The following is a 23,622-nucleotide window of genomic DNA, read 5'->3' as shown; positions in this document are numbered from 1 at the left end:
ACGTACGCGCGAACGACGCAGAGAATTTACGACGTTTACGTAATCGTAAACTTGCCCCTGCTAATATGAGGGGCAAGTTTACGTAGGTCCGTCATATGCCATGTTCAGTATGGCGTCGGGTCAGCGTCGGCTTGTTCCGTCAGGTTACGTCGTTTTCCTAAGTCGTCCGCGAATACGACTTTACGTCAATGACGCCCACGTTGGCGTCATTGACGTTTTCCGTCGAGAACTGGAGCATGCGCACTGGGCTATTTTAAGCCCGGCGCATGCGTAGTTCAATCGGCGCGGGGGCGCGCTTAATTTGAATACAAGCCGCCCCCTTTGAATTACGCGGCCAATTACACTACGCCGACGCAAATTACGGAGCAAGTGCTTGGAGAATATGGCACTTGCTCCAGTAAGTTGCGGCGGCGTAGTGTAAATGGCTTACGCTACGCCGCCGCAGATTCTACAAGAATCTGGCCCTTAGTATTTCTGGTGTTCAGACTGTATAACCCCCCCTCCCCCCCACATGGTGGTGTCAGAGCAGACTTACCGATATCGTTTATAGAAAATGTCACAGGCACTGAATAATGGGGTGTATACCAGGAATAATAATGGGGTGTATACCAGGGATAATAATGGGGTGTATACCAGGGATAATAATGGGGTGTATACCAGGAATAATAATGGGGTGTATACCAGGAATAATAATGGGGTGTATACGAGGAACAATAATGGGGTGTATACAAGGAACAATAATGGGGTGTATACCAGGAATAATAATGGGGTGTATACCAGGAATAATAATGGGGTGTATACCAGGAATAATAATGGGGTGTATACCAGGAACAATAATGGGGTGTATACCAGGAATAATAATGGGGTGTATACGAGGAATAATAATGGGGTGTATACGAGGAATAATAATGGGTTGTATACGAGGAATAATAATGGGGTGTATACGAGGAATAATAATGGGGTGTATACCAGGAATAATAATGGGGTGTATACCAGGAATAATAATGGGGTGTATACCAGGAACAATAATGGGGTGTATACCAGGAATAATAATGGGGTGTATACGAGGAATAATAATGGGGTGTATACGAGGAATAATAATGGGGTGTATACGAGGAATAATAATGGGGTGTATACGAGGAATAATAAATGTATATACAGGTGAATTACGCAGTTGCTACAAATTGAGTGCAATGTATCACCTTCCTATAGTGGGGGAATTATTATTATACAGGAGATCTCCCGGCACTTCATACGAGGAGGGGGAGGGGGGAAGAATAACTTTCATGGATGTAAAATCCGACTCTTATTCATTTGCTACAAATTTATTTCCATTTCCCACCTTCCTGCAGGGAGGAAATTGTTATATTATTATTAAACCTTCATTTTTAGAATTGTTACTGATGTTGGGAACAGAGGAGGTCACCGAAGAGGTTTTGTGAAGCCCACACTGAGAAATAATCTTTCATGCTTTAGGATGAAGACCAAACCGGACCCTTCATAAAACATTTTCACTAAATGGCGTGGGGACTGTCCACAGCCGACCATCACATCTACAGGGGCTTGTCGGACCCTCCATTCTAAAATCATGGCCATTATTATGGAGTCGTCCCCCCACAATGACCATCAATATGGAGTCGTCCCCCACTGTGGTCATTATTATGGAGATGTCCCCAACTAAGAACATTAGTATGGAGTTGTCCCCTGACCATGACCATTATTATGGAGTTGTCCCCCACAATGGACATAAATATAGACTTGTCCCCCATCATGACTATTTAAATGGAGTTGTCCCCCCACCGTGGTCATTAATATGGAGTTGTCCCCTCATCGTGACCATTAGTATGGAGTTGTCCCCCATCATGACCAAGAATATGGAGTTGTCCCCCATCATGACCATTATTATGGAGTTGTCCCCCATCGTGACCATTAATATGGAGTTTTCCCTCACTATGGCCTTTAACATTGAGTTGTCCCTCGACCACAGCCATAAATACAGAGCCCCCTCACTGTAGGCTATAACACCCTCTACACTTCTTGGAAAGCTTTCACAAGATTCTAGAGAGTGTTTTGAAGAGAAGACCCGAGCCCCACATTGGGCACCAAAAAAAAACCTGGCTCAAAATCTGTGATCCAATTAATTCCAAGGGTGATCTGTAGGGTTGAGGTCATGGCAGTGTGCAAGACATTCAAGTTCCTCCATGATCTCAACCCTACTGAAAGCCTTATCCCAAAGTTGTTCCGTAGGGTTAAGGGCAAGTTGACAAGACCTTATCCCAAAGGTCTTCCAAAAGTAGGGTTGAGGTCAGGGCTCTGTGCAGGATACTCAAGTTCCTCCACAGAAATCTGGTTACATAGTGTCTTTATGGAACTGGCTTTGTACACAGGGGGGCCACAGTCATGGTGGAACAGAAAAGGGTCTTTACTAAACTGTTACCACAAGGTTGGGAGATCACAATTGTCTCCAATGTCTTTGTATGATGGAGGATCACCAGGACCCGTCACTGGAGACCCCTGAACTCTATCATTTGAAGGGGAGCATTTTATGTCTGCCATATAGATGGTGCAAGGGTAATGTCCAGGGGCGGACTGACAACTCATGGGGCCCCCGGGCAATAGAAGATTATGGGGCTCTCGGGCTTACAGATGGCCACCCCGCTAGGAGGCAGTGCAGAGGCAGGGCAGCTAAAATCTCTGGATTTTCACATCAAAAGCATGTCGGTTTAAGACATATCAGGGACAGATGTAAAAAAAACACAGATTTTTACATACTGTCCCTGGTTTTATTGAGCCTGGCAACCCTGATGTGGCCCCCTAGTGGCATGGGGCCCTCGGGCAGTGCCCGAAAGTCCCAATGGTCAGTCCGCCCCTGTGTCTTTGTATGATGGAGTATTATCTGGATTACCACTCCCTTCACTGGAGACACCTGAACTCTATCATTTGAAGGGGAGGATTTTATGTCTGCCATATAGCTGGTGTAAGGGTAATGTCCAGGGGCGGACTGACAACTCATGGGGCCCCTGGGCAATAGAAGATTATGGGGCCCTCGGGCCTACAGATGGCCATAACGCCAGGAGGCAGTGAAAAAGGGGGGCAGCTAAAATCTCTGGATTTTCACATCAAAAGCATGTCGGTATCGGACATAACACAGATTTTTACATACTGTCCCTGGTTTTATTGAGCCTGGCAACCCTGATGGGGCCCCCTAGCGGCATGGGGCCCTCGGGCAGTGCCCGAGTGCCTGAATGGTCAGTCCGCCCCTGGTAATGTCTCAACAACATATGTTGGGTTCATATCAGTGCTGGAGATGGAAGCTCATCCTACATTTTATGTGTGACAACCTCGAAATATCTGTTACAAAACATTTTCCTTAGTTTGTTTGTAATTACAAAGTCTTGAAATCCTCCGTCACGAGGAGACAGATGGGAAGCTAAGAGACAGAAGTCCTGGCAGCCCGGGTCTCGCACACTCGCACGTTTCCATGTGAAAGACTCATGCGGGTAAAATGTAGAAATCACAGTATCAGAAAGCTACCTGATGAGTTCAGGTTATTGGTTCAAACTTATAGCACAGCGGTTGCTTTCCGTACAATGCCGCCCCCCCGCTGATAATGGGAAAAGCAGCACAAACAATGATGCCCGGCCTGTGTGATTACCGAACACCTGAAGCTTTGGTGGCAACTGAATATTAACGGCTGCCAGGATCCTGGACGGCAAACAGCGGCCTGTCTGGATGGAAAGTCGGCACTGGTTTCTGCATTGTGCGTCGAATGTAGTAAATCAGGGAAACATTTTGAGGTTATGTTCTACGTTGGACACTAAAAGATGGCAAAGAACTCGAGTCCCCGAAGTACAATAAATTCTACTTTCCCCGTATCGCCCAGGCCATGTTTTCTTCAGGCTTTAAGACGGAACTGCTATCATGGTGCCCAGGAGCATCAGACGTAATGTATAGGTAAGCATGGCACATTATGGCAAACGTACCTGTGTTTGCCCCCCTCCCGTCATGGAAGGTCCACTCCCTCCAATACCACCATTGCCCTATTCTGAAGATCCAATGGCCAAAAGGAAGAGGCTCCTCCAGACCGGCATCTTCTTCCTTCAGCTGTAGACAGCGGCTCCTTGAGGATGTAATTCCCTCACGTACTCAACATGCCATCCACGTGTGGAGCTTTTGTTGCCCTCCAGCCATACTCACATCAGAGAGTGGTGGCATGAGGAAGCATGGGGCATAGAGCCACGTTCTGGCTCCCCTACATTATTGCCTATGATGAGCTCTCCAATGTCAAGTTCTTTCCACTTTGGAGAGATTTCCTCTGATTCCAAGTCTCCAGGACAATAAGTAATAGGGAATCTCCCAATCAGGACATAGGCTGCAAAAAAAATAACCTCCTTGTGTTTTAACCCAATACTACTCTATCTAAAACCCCCCCAAAAAAATGAATTTTTGCATCAAATACCTCCCGTAAATTTATTTTCCTGACACAGCAGAATACACATGGGTTAGGATCTGCTCCCCCTGAGCTCTCATAGGACCACCTACCTAGGGCCGCCATCAGGGGGGTACAGGCAGTACACCTGTAAGGGGCCCGGAGGCCCCCAGGGCCCCGGATGGCAACCCCCCTTTTTTTTATAAAAAATATATATTTTTTTAATATATTTTTATTCAATTTTTTATTAAAGGGCCCAGAGGTGTATATATATATATATATATATATATATATATATATATATATATATATATTTTATTATTATTATCAAAGGGCCCAGAGGTCCCCAGGGCCCCGGATGGCAATCCCCTTTTTTATATAAAAAATTAATTTTTTTTTATATATTATTTTATTTCTTTTTTTTTTTATATATATATTTTTTTATTAAATGGCTCATAGGTCCCCAGGGCCCCATGTGGCAACCCCCTCTTTTTTTTATAAATGTTAATTTTTGTATATATTTTTTTTATTTATTTTTTATTAAAGGGCCCAGAGGTTTATTTTTTTTTCTTTTTCCTTTTTATTAAAGGGCCCAGAGGTCCCGGATGGCAACCCCCCTTTTTTTGTAATTACTTTTTATTGTAATTGTTTTTTTCATTTTTACATATATATATATTTATTTTTTATTAAAGAACCCAGAGGTCCCCAGGGCCCCTTTTTTTATATATATTTTTCTTTATTTCTTAATTTTTTTGTAAAGGCCCCCCCCCCCCCCCCCGCTTATTAATTTGCTTCTTAATTTGCAGCAGCCCCCTGCTTCTCAATTTCAGACGGCAGCAACCCCCCCCCCCCCCCCCCGGTTCTCTGCTGCAGGGGGCCCATGCTGGCCCCTGTATCTAGTCGCTACACGCTGGAGCGGGAAATGTGCTGCCTTGGAGATAAGTCAGGAAAGGCAAAATTACAGGAAGGATTTGATTCCATTTTCTGAAATATATTATAGCAGCATACACATGAGAAAAAAAACAGCCAAAAAACAGGGCCAGCCGAGTGGGCCTTTAATTTATTTGGATGAGTTTCTATAGGCACTCGGGGGTGGGGCATAACCCCATGTCTATTCTACCATGAGGGATAAGTCATGAAGGGTAAAATTTAGCATAAGTATTTGATAACAATTTTCCACTTTGCTGACTATCTCATGGCAGCATACAAGGCTCATGGCAAGCTCATTGTGACTTCAATGTATTGAGATAAGGTACTATAAAACCTCAGGGGTGGAGCCTAACCTATTTCTATTCTGCCATGGGGATAAGTCAGGAAAGGTAAAAATTAAGGTAAGTATTTGATAACAATTTTCCATTTTCCTCTTTTATAGCAGCATACACATGAGAAATAACAAGCCGAAAAATGGGAGCCAGCTGGATGGGACTTCAGTTTATTGTGATGAGGTCCTATAGGTGCTCAGAGGTGGAGCATACCGCCATGTTTATAATTCCCTGAAGATAAGTCAGGAAGGTAACTATCCCATAGCAGCATATACATGTAAAAGCCAAAAAACAGAGTCAGCCATGTGGGACTTCAATTTATTGGGATGAGGCCTTATAGGAGCTTGGGGGCGGAGCATACCCCATGTCTATTCTACCATGGGGGATAATTCAGGAAAGGTCAAATTAGGATACGTATTTGATAACAATTTTTAATTTTCCTGACTATCTCATGGCAAATAACTAGCAAGAAATGGGTGAGTGGGACTTCAATTCATGGGGATGAGGTACTATAAGACCTCAGGGGTGGAGCCTAACCCATTTCAATTCTACCATGGGGATAAGTCAGGAAAGGTAAAATCACTGTATTTGATAACAATTTTCCATTTTCCTATCCCATGGCAGCATACACATGATAAATAGCTGGCCGAAAAATGGGGCCACCTGGATGGGACTTCAATTTATTGGGATGAGGTCCTATAGGCACTTGGGGTGGAGCATACCCCCATGTCTATTCTACCATGGGGATAAATAAGGAAGGTAACTATCTCATGGCAGTATATACATGTTAAAAAAAAACAGCCGAAAAACAGGGTCAGCTGAGTGGGACTTTAATTTATTGGGATGAGGTCTTATAGGAGCTTGGAGGCGGAGCTTACCCCCATGTCTATTCTTCCATGGAGATAAGTCACGATGGGTAAAATCAAGGTAAGTATTCGACAACAATTTTCCATTTTGCTGACTATTTTTTTGGCATACACATGGAAAATTACTAGCAAGAAATTGGGCCACCTGGATAGGACTTCAATTTATTAGGATGAGGTACTATAAGACCTCAGGGGTGGAGCTTAACCCATTTCTATTCTGCCATTGGGGATCGGTCAGGAAAGGTAAAATCACTGTATTTGATAACAATTTTCCATTTTGCTGACTATCCCATTGTGGAATACACATGGCAAATAACTAGAAAGAAATAGGGCAAGCTGAGTGGAACTTCAATTTATTGGTATAAGGTACTATAAGACCTCAGGGGCGGAGCCTAACTCATTTCTGTTCTGCTATGGTGATAAGTCAGGAAAGGTAAAATCACGGTAAGTATTTGATAACAATTTTCCTATCTCATAGCAGCATACACATGAGAAAAAGCTAGCTGAAAAATGGGGCCACCTGGATGGGACTTTAGTTTATTGGGATGAGGTCCTATAGGTGCTCGGGGGTGGAGAATACCCCCATGGGTGGGTAAAATTAGAGTAATTATTTAATAAAAAATTTCCATTTTCCTGACTATCCCATGGCAACATACACATGGAAAATAAATAGCAAGAAATGGGCCAAGCTGAGTGGGTCTTCAATTTATTGAGATGAGGCACTATAAGACCTCAGGGGTGGAGCCTAACCCATTTCTATTCTGCCATGGGGATAAGCCAGGAAAGGTAAAATCACTGTATTTGATAACAATTTTCTATTTTGCTGACTATCTCATGGTGGCATACACATGGCAAATAACTAGAAAGAAATAGGGCAAGCTGAGTGTAACGTCAATTTATTGGTATAAGGTACTATAAGACCTCAGGGGCGGAGCCTAACTAATTTCTGTTCTGCTATGGTGATAACTGATAAGTCAGAAAAGGTAAAATCACGGTAAGTATTTGATAACAATTTTCCTATCTCATAGCAGCATACGCATGAGAAATAGCTAGCTGAAAAATGGGGCCACCTGGATGGGACTTTAGTTTATTGGGATGAGGTCCTATAGGTGCTCGGGGGTGGAGAATATCCCCCATGGGTGGGTAAAATTAGGGTAAGTATTTAATAACAATTTTCCATTTTGCTGTCTCGTGGCAACATACACATGGAAAAAACCTAGCAAAAAAATGGGGCCACCTGGATGGGACTTTAGTTTATTGGGATGAGGTCCTATAGGTGCTCGGGGGTGGAGAATACCCCCTATAGGTGGGTAAAATTAGGGTAAGTATTTAATAACAATTTTCCATTTTGCTGTCTCGTGGCAACATACATATGGAAAATAACTAGAAAAAAAATGGGGCCAGCTGGGTTGAACTTCAACTTATAAGGATAAGGTAATATAAAAGACCTCGGGGGTGGAGCCTAACTCATTTTTATTCTGCCATGGGGATAAGTCAGGAAAGGTAAAATCATGGTAAGCATTTGATAACAAATTTCCATTTGCCTGATTATCTCATGGCAGCATACGCATGGGAAATAACTAGCTGGAAAATGGGGCAGCCAGCTGGGTGAGCCTTCATTTTTTGGGGGGATGAGGTCCTACAGGAGCATGGGGGGCGGAGTGTAACCCATACATATGCTACCAAGAGAAAAAAAGTGTGACCTTATTTTTATTTTTTTTACAATACAGAGCCCCCCTTCCCTCGTTCTACTCATGTGGTCCCAATGGCCTCACGGGTGGTCCTAACACCATGCCTTCTTTTATCATACTGCCTACAACTTCATATTTTCCGACAAACTGGTCAACAACAGACAAAGACGAGACATCTAGAGAAAGAACAAATACGAATAGAAGCCAAGGCCGGGGAAGAGCTGCCAAACATCCAAGAAGTGCGGCTTCTTCCGTGGCCTTGAAGACATAAGACAGCGGAGCGCCCCCCACAGTATAGAAGGTGACTCCTCGCCACACATTCTCATACAGAAAGTCGCACATTGTTACACAATAATCGCATTGCTGTTTTATTCAAATTCATTACGCCGCGCCAAATCAATTTACAACGGCTTTTTCTGATCATTGGCGTCTTTTGTTTTCCCCCCATAATGCCGTAGTGTGCCGATCTGTGTAATAAACACACAACACGAAGGAAAAATACACGTGAGCGCGTTACACCGCCGCTATACGGAACCCTCCTTATGATATCATCCGCCAGTCACGTCTGACTTCTAAAACTATGATTTTTTTATTTTTGGCAGAGAAGATTGTTACTTTATATGTGATACTTTGTTGCAGAAAGGATGTACAGGAAGTCCGGCGGACAGGGCCGCCATCAGGGGGGAACAGGCATTACACCTGTAAGGGGCCCAATGGTCCCCAGGGGCCCAGCTGGCCCCCCTCCCGTTGTTTTTTTTTATTTAAAACATTTTTTTGCATTACACCTGTAAGGGGCCCAATGGTCCCCAGGGCCCCTTACAGGCCCGGCCGGCCCCCCCTCCCATGTTTTTTGCATTACACCTGTAAGGGGCTCGATGGTCCCCTTATAGGCCCGGCCGGCCCCCCTCCCATGTTTTTTGCATCACACCTGTAAGGGGCTCGATGGTCCCCTTATAGGCCCGGCTGGCCCCCCTCCCATTTTTTTTTTTTGCATTACACCTGTAAGGGGCCCGATGGTCCCCAGGGCCCCTTACAGGCCCGGCCGGCCCCCCTCCCATGTTTTTTGCATTACACCTGTAAGGGGCTCGATGGTCCCCTTATAGGCCCGGCCGGCCCCCCTCCCATGTTTTTTGCATCACACCTGTAAGGGGCTCGATGGTCCCCTTATAGGCCCGGCTGGCCCCCCTCCCATTTTTTTTTTTGCATTACACCTGTAAGGGGCCCGATGGTCCCCAGGGCCCCTTACAGGCCCGGCCGGCCCCCCTCCCATGTTTTTTGCATTACACCTGTAAGGGGCTCGATGGTCCCCTTATAGGCCCGGCCGGCCCCCCTCCCATGTTTTTTGCATCACACCTGTAAGGGGCTCGATGGTCCCCTTATAGGCCCGGCCGGCCCCCCTCCCATGTTTTTTGCATCACACCTGTAAGGGGCTCGATGGTCCCCTTATAGGCCTGGCCGGCCCCCCTCCCATATTTTTGTTTGCATTACACCTGTAAGGAACCAGATGGTCCCCAGGGCCCCCCCATCAGCACCCCCCCCCCAATTCTCTGCTACAGGGGGGCCCTGCCTAAAGCCGGGAAATCGATTGATGTTCAGCATCTCCTGCATTGTCAATGAGCATAAATCAGAGGAGGAGGGGGGGGGGGCACAGACTTTATCCGGGTTCACGTGGCGGCCTAATTATGAACGTCTCTCCTGATAGAAGGAAAGTACTGCAGGTTGGCACTGCCCACAGACATTGCCACTTTATATTGTCGAACGCTTTATTAGCGTCTTGCGACACACAGCGCTCGCCGGCCCATATTTTGCTTGTTATGGAACAACCTCCGGAGAATCGCTGAGGGGGATTGGTGAGGCCTGCTTGGTCAGAATGTATGATATTCGGGGTTTTTGGCTTGCTTCAGACCCTTTTCTACCTTTTCCGCCCGTAGGGACGCCGAGTTAGCCCCATTACATCGTCCAATCCCTCGCGTATACGCATCACAGCAGAAGCTGGCCTCATATCTCTTTATTGCGGCTAAACGGACAACAGCCCAAGCCTGGAAGACCCGCCGCGTCGCCCCCCAGAGGGTGAAGACACGTATGACCGCTATCAGTGGCAGCTGGTGGGATCTTCTTTTAGGGGAGCGGCAAACAAACAACACCCCCTCACCTTGGAGGCGCGACACTGACACCACCCAATCCCCCCCCCCCGGGTGGCACAGCACTGACAAACCCCCGCGGGCGGTCCGGCACTTACCCGCTCGTGTGGCGGGGCTGGGGTGTCCTCTCCTGGAGTGCGGGCAGCGACAGCTCCGATGCCCGCTCCTCAAGCTTTTATCAAGCTTGTGTCTCCTCTTCCACCAAAGTGCTGGGCATCCAATAGGACCGCCCGACCGCCTGACGCTTTGGCCAAACAGGTTTCACCACCTGGGTTAGACACTTAGGCCGGGTTCACATCTAAGACGGATCCGTCGCACAGCAGGGGTCCGGTGCGTCCTGGTTCACCGATTTAGGTCCGCACTGATGTTGGACGAGAAGGCCTTGGCTCGCAGTCTCCACTCTAATTCATCCCAAAGGGTCGAGGTCAGGACTCTGTGCAGGCCAGTCAAGTTCCTCCACCCCAAACTCGTTCATCCATGTCTTTATGGACCTTGATTTGTGCACTGGTGTGCCGTCATGCTGGAACAGGAAGGGGCCGTCCCCCAAACTCCTCCCACAAAGTTGGGAGCATGAAATTGTCCAAAATGTCTTGGTATGCCGACGCCTTAAGAGTTCCCTTCACTGGAACTAAGGGGCCAAGCCCAACCCCTGAGGGGCCAAGCCCAACCCCTGAAAAACAACCCCACGCTACAATCCCCCCTCCCCCACACCATAATCCCCCATCCCCCCCACACCATAATCCCCCCTCCCACCCCACACCATAATCACCCAGCCCCCCCACACCATAACCCCCCCTCCCACCCCACACCATAATCACCCAGCCCCCCCACACCATAATCCCCCCTCCCCCCACACCATAATTCCCCCTCCCACCCCACACCATCATCCCCCCTCCCCCTCACACCATATTCCCCCTCCCACCCCACACAGTTATCCCCCCTCCCCCTCACACCATAATCCCCCCTCCCACCCCACACAGTAATCCCCCTTCCCACTCACATCATAATCCCCCCTCCACCAAATGATTTGGACCAGAGCACAAAACAAGGTCCATAAAGACACGGATGAGCGAGTTTGGAGTGGAGGAACTTGACTGGCCTGCACAGAGTCCTGACCTCAACCCGAAAGAACACCTTAGGGATGAAGTCAGGCGGAGACTGCGAGCCAGGCCTTCTTGTCCAACATCACTTCCTGAACTCACAAACGTGCTTCTGGAAGAATGGTCAAACATTCCCATAGACACCCTCCTAAACCTTGTGGACGGATCTTCCCATAGACACACCCCTAAACCTTGTGGACGGCCTTCCCAGAAGAGGTGAAGGTGTTATAGCTGCAAAGGGCGGAGCCAACTCAATATTGAACCCTCCGGACTAAGACTGGGGGGTCATTAATAAAGGGGTGTAAAGGTAATTTTTTTCCCTAAATATCTTCCTTTCCCTTAGTGCAGTCCTCCTTCACTTACCTCATCCTTCCATTTTGCTTTTAAATGTCCTTATTTCTTCTGAGAAATCTTCACTTCCTGTTCTTCTGTCTGTAACTCCACATAGTAATGCAAGGCTTTCTCCCTGGTGTGGAGTGTCGTGCTCGCCCCCTCCCTTGGACTACAGGAGAGTCAGGGCGCTCTCTACGTTGCAGATAGAGAAAGGAGCTGTGTGTTAGTGGGCGTCCTGACTCTCCTGTAGTCCAAGGGAGGGGGCGAGCACGACACTCCACACCAAGGAGAAAGCCTTGCATTACTGTGTGGAGTTACAGACAGAAGAACAGGAAGTGAGGATTTCTCAGAAGAAATAAGGACATTGAAAAGCAAAATGGAAGGATGAGGTAAGTGAAGGAGGACTGCACTAAGGGAAAGGAAGATATTTAGGAAAAAAGATTGTACCTTTACAACCCCTTTAAAGTTCCTGTGTGTGTAAAGGCAGGCGTCCCAATACTTTTGGTAATATAGTGCATCCCTGGATCAGGTTGTACATAAGAAAGTGTAGTGCAGACAATCCCATACATTCAGGCTCTATAGTGTTATTATATATTGTGATCCGCACGGACACTGTATTTATAATCTATAAAATGTGTTAAACGTTATCATAGAGCTGCATTCGGACAGCGCTATGACCCGTAATTTCAGTAGGATCGGGAAGGCAGGCGTCCCAATACTTTTGGTAATATAGTGCATCTCTGGATCAGGTTGTACATAGGGAAAGTGTAGTGCAGACAATCCCATACATAGTGGCCTGGGATTCAGAGAGATCGGCGCATCTTTAAAAAGGCGTAGTGCATCTCCTATGCGCTACGCCGTCGTAACATTGAGAGGCAAGTACTGTATTCACAAAGCACTTGCTCCCATATGTACGCCGGCGTAACGTAAATGGGCCGGCGTAAGCCCGCGTAATTCAAAGTAGCCAGGCAGTGGGCGTGTTGTATTATAATGAAGCGTGACCCCATGTAAATTAATGGTCGATCAAACGGCGTATGCGCGCGCATGCTCAGAATCACATCGCAAATACTCCCTAAGATACGTCGGCTCAATGCTTTCGACGTGAACGTGACCTACGCCCAGCCCCATTCACGTACGACTTACGCAAACGATGTAAAATACGACGCTGTTCCCGCACCCATACCTTAACATGTATTACCCCTGCTTTATGAGGGGTAAACTTACGTCGGACGTACGCCTTACGTAAACGGCGTAGATTACTGCGACGGGCGTAAGTACGTACGTGAATCGGCGAATCTTGCTCATTTACATATTCGACGCATAAATCAATGGAAGCGCCCCTAGCGGCCAGCGTAAATATGCGCCCAAGATACGACGGCGTAGGAGACTTACGTCGGTCGTAGGAAGCCAAAATGCAGGCGTATCTTGTACTGTGAATACGGCACATAGATACGACAGCGCATCCTAGAACTTACGCGGCATATCAACAGATACGTCGGCGTAAGTTCTCTCTGCTCTGAATCCGGCCCTTAGGCTCTATAGTGTTATTATATATTGTGATCCGCAAGGACACTGTATTTATAATCTATAAAATGTGTTAAACGTGATCATAGAGCTGCATTGGGATAACGTTACGACCCGTAATTTCAGTAGGATTGGGAAGGCAGGCGTCCCAATACTATTGGTGATATAGGCCCGGATTCAAAAAGCACTTACGCCGACGTATCTTGAGATACGCCGCGTAAGTGTAAATATGCGCCGTCGTATCTGTTCGCCGTGCCCACAGAACTAAGATACGCCTGAAAATAGGCTTCATCCGACTGACGTAACTTTCCTATGCCGTCGTATCGTGGGCGCATATTTACGCTGGGTGGCGCTCCCATTGATTTCCTATTCAAATATGGAAATGAGGGAGGTACGTCGATTCACGAACGTACTTGCGCCCGGCGCAAAATATACGCGGTTTGCGTAAGTGGTACGTCCGGCGTAAAGTTATGCCCCATAAAGGAGGTGTAACTCAGCAGCATCCATGCAAATGGCTGCACCAGGGAACACAAGCCGTTGTATTTTACGTTGTTTACGTAGTACGTGAATAGGGCTGGGCGTAGGTTACGTTCACGCCGTAGGCAGTGATTCAACGTATCTTAGGCAGTTGTTTCGACGTGATTCTGAGCATGCGCACTGGGATGCATCCACGGGACGGCGCATGCGCCGTTCGTTATTCGTAACTTTAAGGCGCTCGGCCCATCATTTGAATGGGGTCACGCCTCATTTGTATTGCTGACGCCCACTTCCACTTACGACGGCTTACACCGAGGGAACCCAGCGCAGTTTGGGAGGCAAGTGATTCGTGAATTCGGTGCTTGACTCTGCGCTGGTTCGGCGTAGCGTATATTAGATACGCTACGCCGGCATAAATATGCGCCAATGTATGTGAATCCGGGCCATAGTGTATCTCTGGCTCAGGTTGTACATAGGGAAAGTGTAGTGCCAGGGATGGACTGGCCATTGGTACTACAGGGAGTTTCCCGGTGGGCCGATGGCTCAGGGGGCCGGCTTCAGTGACAGTGGACCGCTGCCCCCCTCCGCTCCTCTGTATCTCCCTTCCCGCAGCGCTCACCTGGGGGGAACAGAGAAGCAGGGAGAGGACCAGAGGAGCAGGGGGGATGACAGAGGAGCATGGGGGAGGGGACAGACAGCTGACTCAACAGCTATGGCCTGGGAGTTTCTCCCTTTTGCCTAATCTTGTCCCATAAGGGGGGGGGGGCACCAAACTGATTCTTTGCCCCGGGTGAAATAATGTCTAGCTTTCCCACTGGTACTGCCTATAAGAGTACCAGTATCAAAGCAGAGTAAAGTAGAACGGCTAGTGGCTAGTGAAGGGGGTGAGGGGGCTTGGGTGGCTGGGGGGGGGGGGTGCCAAATTTCTGTCCCAGTCCAGCCCTGTGTAGTGCAGACAATCCCACACATTTAGGCTCTATAGTGTTATTATATATTGTGATCCGCAAGGACACTGTATTTATAATGTATAAAAATGTGTTAAACGTGATCATAGAGCTGCATTGGAATAACGTTACGACCCGTAATTTCAGTAGGATCGGGAAGGCAGCCGTCCCAATACTTTTGGTATTATAGTGCATCTCTGGATCAGGTTGTACATAGGAAAGTGTAGTGCTGACAATCCCACACATTTAGGCTCTATAGTGTTATTATATATTGTGATCCGCAAGGACACTGTATTTATAATGTATAAAAATGTGTTAAACGTGATCATAGAGCTGCATTGGGATAACGTTACGACCTGTAATTTCAGTAGGATCTGGAAGGCAGGCGTCCCAATACTTTTGGTATTATAGTGCATCTCTGGATCAGGTTGTACATAGGAAAGTGTAGTGCTGACAATCCCACACATTTAGGCTCTATAGTGTTATTATATATTGTGATCCGCAAGGACACTGTATTTATAATGTATAAAAATGTGTTAAACGTGATCATAGAGCTGCATTGGGACAACGTTACAACCCGTAATTTCAGTAGGATCGGAAAGGCAGGCGTCCCAATACTTTTGGCACGACAATGTATGTAACTCTGCACGTTGTGTATTTTATATCTGCCTGATGTTTCGCATTAAATCGACGTTCTGCGTTTCTTTGGCTGCTGAGGGATCTCTGTGGGAAGTTTGTCCCATTTCTCTGCACTGAGTCGGCTCCTCCGTCGTCGTCAGGCTCAGACTCGTCTTTGTCTTGCAGCATCCAGTTTCTGTCTCATCGCTCTGCATCCCCCTCTACTCCCCCGCCGTGCCGATCCTTCACTTCTGCCCCCTATGACTCCGTGGCCGCTCCACCACCCGGGGCGAACCGATGAAGACATCGCTCCACTCTCAATGGCCACCGCAGGACCTCGGCCGCACATTTCTGGCCCACGTGCCCTCCTGAGAGCAGCGTGGTTTCCCCCTTCTCATCCTCTCAGAGGACGGATTCTGAGTTCTTCCAGATCGGCAACACCGAGCACAGCCGGCAGGAAGACGCGCGGCGCCATATCTATTTCAAGTTCATTATATCTCGCTCGGGGGAACGTGAAGGGCTCATAACACTTGTGACCAGCCATGTGCTTCAAGATTATGGAGGGTGAAGGGGATCTTCAGTGTGTGGCCTTGGTGGTCTGGACTGGAAAATAGGCTAAAATGATGCCGGGGGGGGGGGGGGGGGGGGGGGGGGGTGGGGGGGGGGGCAAGTGGCCTTTTAACATTTCCTTTGTATGGCCAAAGCAAAGTGTCTCTTCAATCTATAAATACATCTAGGCCACCTCCACGACGAACGGACAACATGGACTCAACGATACGTGGCACCACGTGATCTGCAATTTCTCCCACTGACACCAAGGATTGACAGGAGGGGGCGGAGACATGCTGTCTCCCGCTACCAACTTCCACCCAGCACTATGCTGTCTCCCACTCCCGCCTTCCACCAAGCACTATGCTGTCTCCCGCTCCCGCCTTCCACCCAGAACTATGCTGTCTCCCACTCCCGCCTTCCACCCAGCACTCTGCTGTCTCCCGCTACCAACTTCCACCAAGCACTATGCTGTCTCCCACTCCCGCCTTCCACCCAGCACTATGCTGCCTCCCGCTCCCGCCTTCCACCCAGCACTATGCTGCCTCCCGCTCCCATCTTCCACCAAGCACTATGCTGTCTCCCGCTCCCGCCTTCCACCCAGAACTATGCTGTCTCCCGCTCCCGCCTTCCACTCAGCACTATTCTGCCTCCCGCTCCCGCCTTCCACCCAGCACTATGCTGCCTCCCGCTCCCGCTTTCCACCCAGCACTATTCTGCCTCCCGCTCCCGCCTTCCACCCAGCACTATGCTGTCTCCCGCTCCCGCCCTCCACCCAGCACTATGCTGCCTCCCGCTCCCGCCTTCCACCCAGCATTATGCTGTCTCCAGCTCCCGCCTTCCACCCAGCACTACGCTGCCTCCCACTCTCACCTTCCACCAAGCACTATGTTGTCTCCCGCTCCCGCCTTCCACCCAGCACTATGCTGCCTCCCACTCCCACCTTCCACCGAGCACTATGTTGTCTTCCGATCCCGACTTCCACCCAGCACTATGCTGCCTCCCACTCTCACCTTCCACCGAGCACTATGTTGTCTCCCGCTCCCGCCTTCCACCCAGCACTATGCTGCCTCCCACTCCCACCTTCCACCGAGCACTATGTTGTCTCCCGCTCCCGCCTTCCACCCAGCACTATGCTGCCTCCCACTCTCACCTTCCACCGAGCACTATGTTGTCTTCCGATCCCGACTTCCACCCAGCACTATGCTGCCTCCCACTCCCGCCTTCCACCCAGCACTATGCTGTCTCCCGCTCCCGCCTTCCACCAAGCACTATGCTGTCTCCCGCTCCCGCCTTCCACCAAGCACTATGCTGTCTCCCGCTCCCGCCTCCCACCCAGCACTATGCTGTCTCCCGCTCCCGCCTTCCACGTTCCACCCAGCACTATGCTGTCTCCCGCCTTCCACCCAGCACTAGGCTGCCTCCCACTCCCGCCTTCTACCCAGCACTATGCTGTCTCCCGCTCCCGCCTTCCACCCAGCACTATGCTGCCTCCCACTCCACCCAGCACTATGCTGTCTCCCGCTCCCGCCTTCCACCCAGCACTATGTTGTCTCCCGATCCTGACTTCCACCCAGCACAATGGTGTCTCCCGCTCCCGCCTTCCACCCAGCACTATGGTGTCTCCCGCCTCCCACCCAGCACTATGCTGCCTCCTGCTCCCGCCTTCCAGCAAGCACTATGCTGTCTCCCGCTCCCGCCTTCCACCCAGAACTATGCTGTCTCCCGCTCCCACCTTCCACCCAGCACTATGCTGTCTCCCGCTCCCGCCTTCCACCCATCACTATGTTGTCTCCCGATCCCGACTTCCACCCAGCACTATGTTGTCTCCCGATCCCGACTTCCACCCAGCACTATGCTGTCTCCCGCCTTCCACCCAGCACTATGGTGTCTCCCGCTCCCGCCTTCCACCCAGCACTATGCTGCCTCCCGATCCCGACTTCCACCGAGCACTATGCTGTCTCCCGCCTCCCACCCAGCACTATGCTGCCTCCTGCTGACGCCTTCCACCAAGCACTATGCTGTCTCCCGCTCCCGCCTTCCACCCAGCACTATGCTGCCTCCCGCTCCCGCCTTCCACCCAGCACTATGCTGTCTCCCGCTCCCGCCTTCCACTCAGCACTATTCTGCCTCCCTCTCCCGGCCTCCACCCAGCACTATGCTGTCTCCCGCTCCCGCCCTCCACCCAGCACTATGCTGCCTCCCGCTCCCGCCTTCCACCCAGCATTATGCTGTCTCCAGCTCCCGCCTTCCACCCAGCACTATGCTGCCTCCCACTCTCACCTTCCACCGAGCACTATGTTGTCTTCCGATCCCGACTTCCACCCAGCACTATGGTGTCTCCCGCCTCCCACCCAGCACTATGCTGCCTCCCACTCCCACCTTCCACCAAGCACTATGCTGTCTCCCGCTCCCGCCTTCCACCAAGCACTATGCTGCCTCCCACTCCTGCCTTCCACCAAGCACTATGCTGTCTCCCGCTCCCGCCTCCCACCCAGCACTATGCTGTCTCCCGCTCCCGCCTTCCACGTTCCACCCAGCACTATGCTGTCTCCCGCCTTCCACCAAGCACTATGCTTTCTCCCGCTCCCGCCTTCCACCCAGCACTATGCTGTCTCCCGCCTTCCACCCAGCACTATGCTGCCTCCCACTCCACCCAGCACTATGCTGCCTCCCGCCTTCCACCCAGCACTATGTTGTCTCCCGATCCTGACTTCCACCCAGCACAATGGTGTCTCCCGCCTTCCACCCAGCACTATGGTGTCTCCCGCCTCCCACCCAGCACTATGCTGTCTCCCGCTCCCGCCTTCCACCCAGAACTATGCTGTCTCCCGCTCCCACCTTCCACCCAGCACTATGCTGTCTCCCGCTCCCGCCTTCCACCCAGCACTATGTTGTCTCCCGATCCCGACTTCCACCCAGCACTATGTTGTCTCCCGATCCCGACTTCCACCCAGCACTATGCTGTCTCCCGCCTTCCACCCAGCACTATGGTGTCTCCCGCTCCCGCCTTCCACCCAGCACTATGCTGCCTCCCGATCCCGACTTCCACCCAGCACTATGCTGTCTCCCGCCTCCCACCCAGCACTATGCTGCCTCCTGCTGACGCCTTCCACCAAGCACTATGCTGTCTCCCGCTCCCGCCTTCCACCCAGCACTATGCTGTCTCCCGCTCCCGCCTTCCACCCAGCACTATGTTGTCTCCCGATCCCGACTTCCACCCAGCACTATGTTGTCTCCCGATCCCGACTTCCACCCAGCACTATGCTGTCTCCCGCCTTCCACCCAGCACTATGGTGTCTCCCGCTCCCGCCTTCCACCCAGCACTATGCTGCCTCCCGCTCCCGCCTTCCACCCAGCACTATGCTGTCTCCCGCTCCCGCCTTCCACTCAGCACTATTCTGCCTCCCGCTCCCGCCTTCCACCCAGCACTATGCTGTCTCCCGCTCCCGCCCTCCACCCAGCACTATGCTGCCTCCCGCTCCCGCCTTCCACCCAGCATTATGCTGTCTCCAGCTCCCGCCTTCCACCCAGCACTATGCTGCCTCCCACTCTCACCTTCCACCGAGCACTATGTTGTCTTCCGATCCCGACTTCCACCCAGCACTATGCTGCCTCCCACTCCCACCTTCCACCAAGCACTATGCTGTCTCCCGCTCCCGCCTTCCACCCAGCACTATGCTGCCTCCCACTCCTGCCTTCCACCAAGCACTATGCTGTCTCCCGCCTCCCACCCAGCACTATGCTGTCTCCCGCTCCCGCCTTCCACGTTCCACCCAGCACTATGCTGTCTCCCGCCTTCCACCAAGCACTATGCTTTCTCCCGCTCCCGCCTTCCACCCAGCACTAGGCTGCCTCCCACTCCCGCCTTCTACCCAGCACTATGCTGTCTCCCGCCTTCCACCCAGCACTATGTTGTCTCCTGATCCCGACTTCCACCCAGCACTATGCTGTCTCCCGCCTTCCACCCAGCACTATGGTGTCTCCTGATCCCGACTTCCACCCAGCACTATGCTGTCTCCCGCCTTCCACCCAGCACTATGCTGTCTCCCGCTCCCGCCTTCCACCAAGCACTATGCTGTCTCCCGCTCCCGCCTTCCACCCAGAACTATGCTGTCTCCCGCTCCCGCCTTCCACCCAGCACTATGTTGTCTCCCGATCCCGACTTCCACCCAGCACTATGTTGTCTCCCGATCCCGACTTCCACCCAGCACTATGCTGTCTCCCGCTCCCGCCTTCCACCCAGCACTATGTTGTCTCCCGATCCCGACTTCCACCCAGCACTATGTTGTCTCCCGATCCCGACTTCCACCCAGCACTATGCTGTCTCCCGCCTTCCACCCAGCACTATGCTGTCTCCCGCTCCCGACTTCCACCCAGCACTATGTTGTCTCCCGATCCCGACTTCCACCCAGCACTATGCTGTCTCCCGCTCCCGCCTTCCACCCAGCACTATGTTGTCTCCCGATCCCGACTTCCACCCAGCACTATGTTGTCTCCCGATCCCGACTTCCACCCAGCACTATGCTGTCTCCCGCTCCCGTCTTCCAACCAGCACTATGTTGTCTCCCGCTCCCGCCTTCCACCCAGCACTATGCTGTCTCCCGCTCCCGACTTCCACCCAGCACTATGTTGTCTCCAGCAATATCTTAATGAATCGACACAAGACTGACTTTCAGGCTCAGAAATATACAATAATAATCACAGAGAGAGTCAAAGAAGATCAGAGCTGAACTAAAGAGACAAAAAAAAATCAAATAAATAATAATATAAAAATACTCAAATACAAATAAAATATAAATAAACACAATTATAAATATAAATACATCAAAAAATAAATATGAATACAATATATATAAATAAACACACATTTAAATATAAATATGAATAAATAAAACAAATAAATATAAATCAATACAAATAAATAAACACAAGTATTGTTGTGGGTAGAAGTGAACCCCGGGGGGGACAGAAGAAGGAGGAGTCAAAGAAAATGGGAACCAATCAAGTGATGCGGCTCACATATCAATCATGTCGGAGCCACTTCACCACAAACGCGGAGGACGCGGTTTGGACGCGGAGGACGCGGTTTGGACGCAGGGGACGCCGTTTGGACGCGGAGGACGCCGTTTGGAGGCGGAGTCGCCCATCGCTCGCAGAGAAGCGGGACTAGGGCGGTAACAAGTATCCATACCCTGTATCCTCCAATCACGTCCCGTCTTTCATGGGCACAAATTACCCTCCAGGTCACATTTATATTTTATGAATAAATAAGAATCTCTTTTGTAACTTTTCCCCACAGATTGGGAGACGGAGATCAGCAAATAATCACAAGATAAAGGACACAAGACATGGCAGTGCAGAAGGAACTTGTGTATAGGGAATTGTAAATATGGTACAGCAAAAAGGTGAGCGCTTTACTGCAATCCAGAGGGGCAAAGAAAATATACCGTATATACCCGAGTATGAGCCGAGGCACCTCATTTTACCACAAAAACTGGCAAAACTTATCGACTCGAGTATAAGCTTAGGGTGAGAATGCAGCAGCCACTGTAAGCGCAAAAGAAGGTCAACAATGCCCATTGCAACCTCACTGTGCCCATCCTCATGGTGCCCAACCTCACTGTGCTCATTGCCACCTCACTGTACCCAACCTCACTGTGCCCATCCTCCCTGTGCCCATTTCCACCTCACTGTGCCCATCCTCACTATGCCCATTGCCACCTCACTGTGCCCATCCTCACTGTGCTCATTGTCCGCTCACTGTGCCTACCCTCACTGTGCCTATTGCCACCTCACTGTGCCAGTCCTCCCTGTACCCAACCTCACTGTGCCCATCCTCACAGTGCCCAACCTCACTGTGCCCAACCTCACTGTGCCTATTGTCACCTCACTGTGTCAATTTCCACCTCCCTGTGCCCATTGCCACCTCACTGTGCCCATCCTCCCTGTGCCCATTGCCACCTCACTGTGCCCATCCTCACTGTGCTCATTGCCACCTCACTGTGCCCATCCTCACTGTGCCCATTGTCACCTCACTGTGCCTATCTTCACTGTGCCTATTGCCACCTCACTGTGCCAGTCCTCCCTGTACCCAACCTCCCTGTGCCCATCCTCACAGTGCCCAACCTCACTGTGCCCATTGTCACCTCACTGTGCCAATTTCCACCTCACTGTGCCCATTGCCACCTCACTGTGCCCATCCTCCCTGTGCCCATTGCCACCTCACTGTGCCCATCCTCACTGTGCTCATTGCCACCTCCCTGTGCCCATTGCCACCTCACTGTGCCCATCCTCCCTGTGCCCATTGCCACCTCACTGTGCACATCCTCACTGTGCTCATTGCCACCTCACTGTGCCCATCCTCACTGTGCCCATTGTCACCTCACTGTGCCTATCTTCACTGTGCCTATTGCCACCTCACTGTGCCAGTCCTCCCTGTACCCAACCTCACTGTGCCCATCCTCACAGTGCCCATTGTCACCTCACTGTGCCAATTTCCACCTCACTGTGCCCATTGCCACCTCACTGTGCCCATCCTCCCTGTGCCCATTGCCACCTCACTGTGCCCATCCTCACTGTGCTCATTGCCACCTCCCTGTGCCCATCCTCACTGTGCCCATTGCCACCTCACTGTGCCCATCCTCACTGTGCCCATCCTCACTGTGCCCATGCTCACGGTGCCCAACCTCACTGTGCCCATAGCCACCCCACTGTGCCCATCCTCACTGTGCCCATAGCCACCTCACTGTGCCCATCCTCACTGTGCCCATTGTTAGTGTACCTGAAATTGACAGGCTGCGGGCGTCCATTGTTTAATAGTCGCGGTCTCCTCCTGGCCCCTTCCATGATCGTTTCCCAGCAGCCACAGTTCCGCCAATCACAGACGTTCTCTCATCCTTGGACTCGGTTTCTCAGCAGACACTGGCCCGGATTCAGATACCAGTTACGACGGCGTATCTCCGGATACGCCGTCGTAACTCTGAGTGCGCTCGGTCGTATCTATGCGCCTGATTTTTAGAATCAGTTACTCATAGATTTCCCTAAGATCCGACCGGCGTAAGCCTCTAACGCCGTCGTATCTTAGTTGCATATTTACGCTGGCCGCTAGGTGGCGCTTTCGTAGATTTACGCGAGGAATATGCAAATTACGCCGAATCATAAACGTACGTCTGCCCGGCGCATTTTTTTACGTCGTTTACGTTAGGCTTTTTCCGGCGTAAAGTTACCCCTCATAAAGCAGGGGTAAGTCATGTTAGGTATCGACGTCGGAAACACGCGAACAGCGTCGTATTTTACGTTGTTTGCGTAAGTCGTTCGCGAATAGGGCTGTACGTAAGTTACGTTCACGTCGAAAGCATTGACAGTTTGCGGCGTAATTTGGAGCATGCGCACTTGGAAACGTTCACGGACAGCGCATGCGCCGTTCGTAAAAAACGTCAATTATGCGGGGTCACAAGTAATTTAAATAAAACACGCCCACATCAAACACATTTGAATTAGGCGGGCTTATGCCGACACATTTACACTATGCCGCCGTAACTTAGGGCGCAAGTTCTTTCTGAATACTGAACTTGCGGCCTAAGTTACGGCGGCGTAGTGTATCTGAGATACGCTACGCCCGCCGATAGATACGATAAAGTATCTGAATCCGGGCCTCTGTGTTCAGTGTTCCGCCAATCACGGAC

General features: G+C 50.5%; 3 protein-coding genes across 5 annotated transcripts in view; 2 read left to right on the top strand and 1 right to left on the bottom strand.

Annotated features, from left to right (window-relative positions):
* Positions 1-23,622, bottom strand: part of NLGN3 (neuroligin 3) — a 180,694-nt gene that overhangs the window by 147,624 nt on the left and 9,448 nt on the right. The gene's annotated exons all lie outside the window — the stretch shown is intronic.
* LOC120921920 (extensin-like) lies at positions 16,228-17,934 on the top strand. Its single transcript, XM_040334424.1, has one exon. It carries the CDS (start codon positions 16,228-16,230, stop codon positions 17,932-17,934), a length of 1,707 nt encoding a protein of 568 aa, XP_040190358.1.
* LOC120921919 (extensin-like) lies at positions 17,953-19,860 on the top strand. The gene has a single exon (XM_040334423.1). The coding sequence runs from the start codon at positions 17,953-17,955 to the stop codon at positions 19,858-19,860; it is 1,908 nt and encodes a 635-aa protein (XP_040190357.1).

Source organism: Rana temporaria (assembly GCF_905171775.1).
Source record: "Rana temporaria chromosome 9 unlocalized genomic scaffold, aRanTem1.1 chr9d, whole genome shotgun sequence".
Lineage (NCBI taxonomy): Eukaryota > Metazoa > Chordata > Amphibia > Anura > Ranidae > Rana > Rana temporaria.
This window is presented reverse-complemented; position numbering and strand designations above follow the sequence as displayed.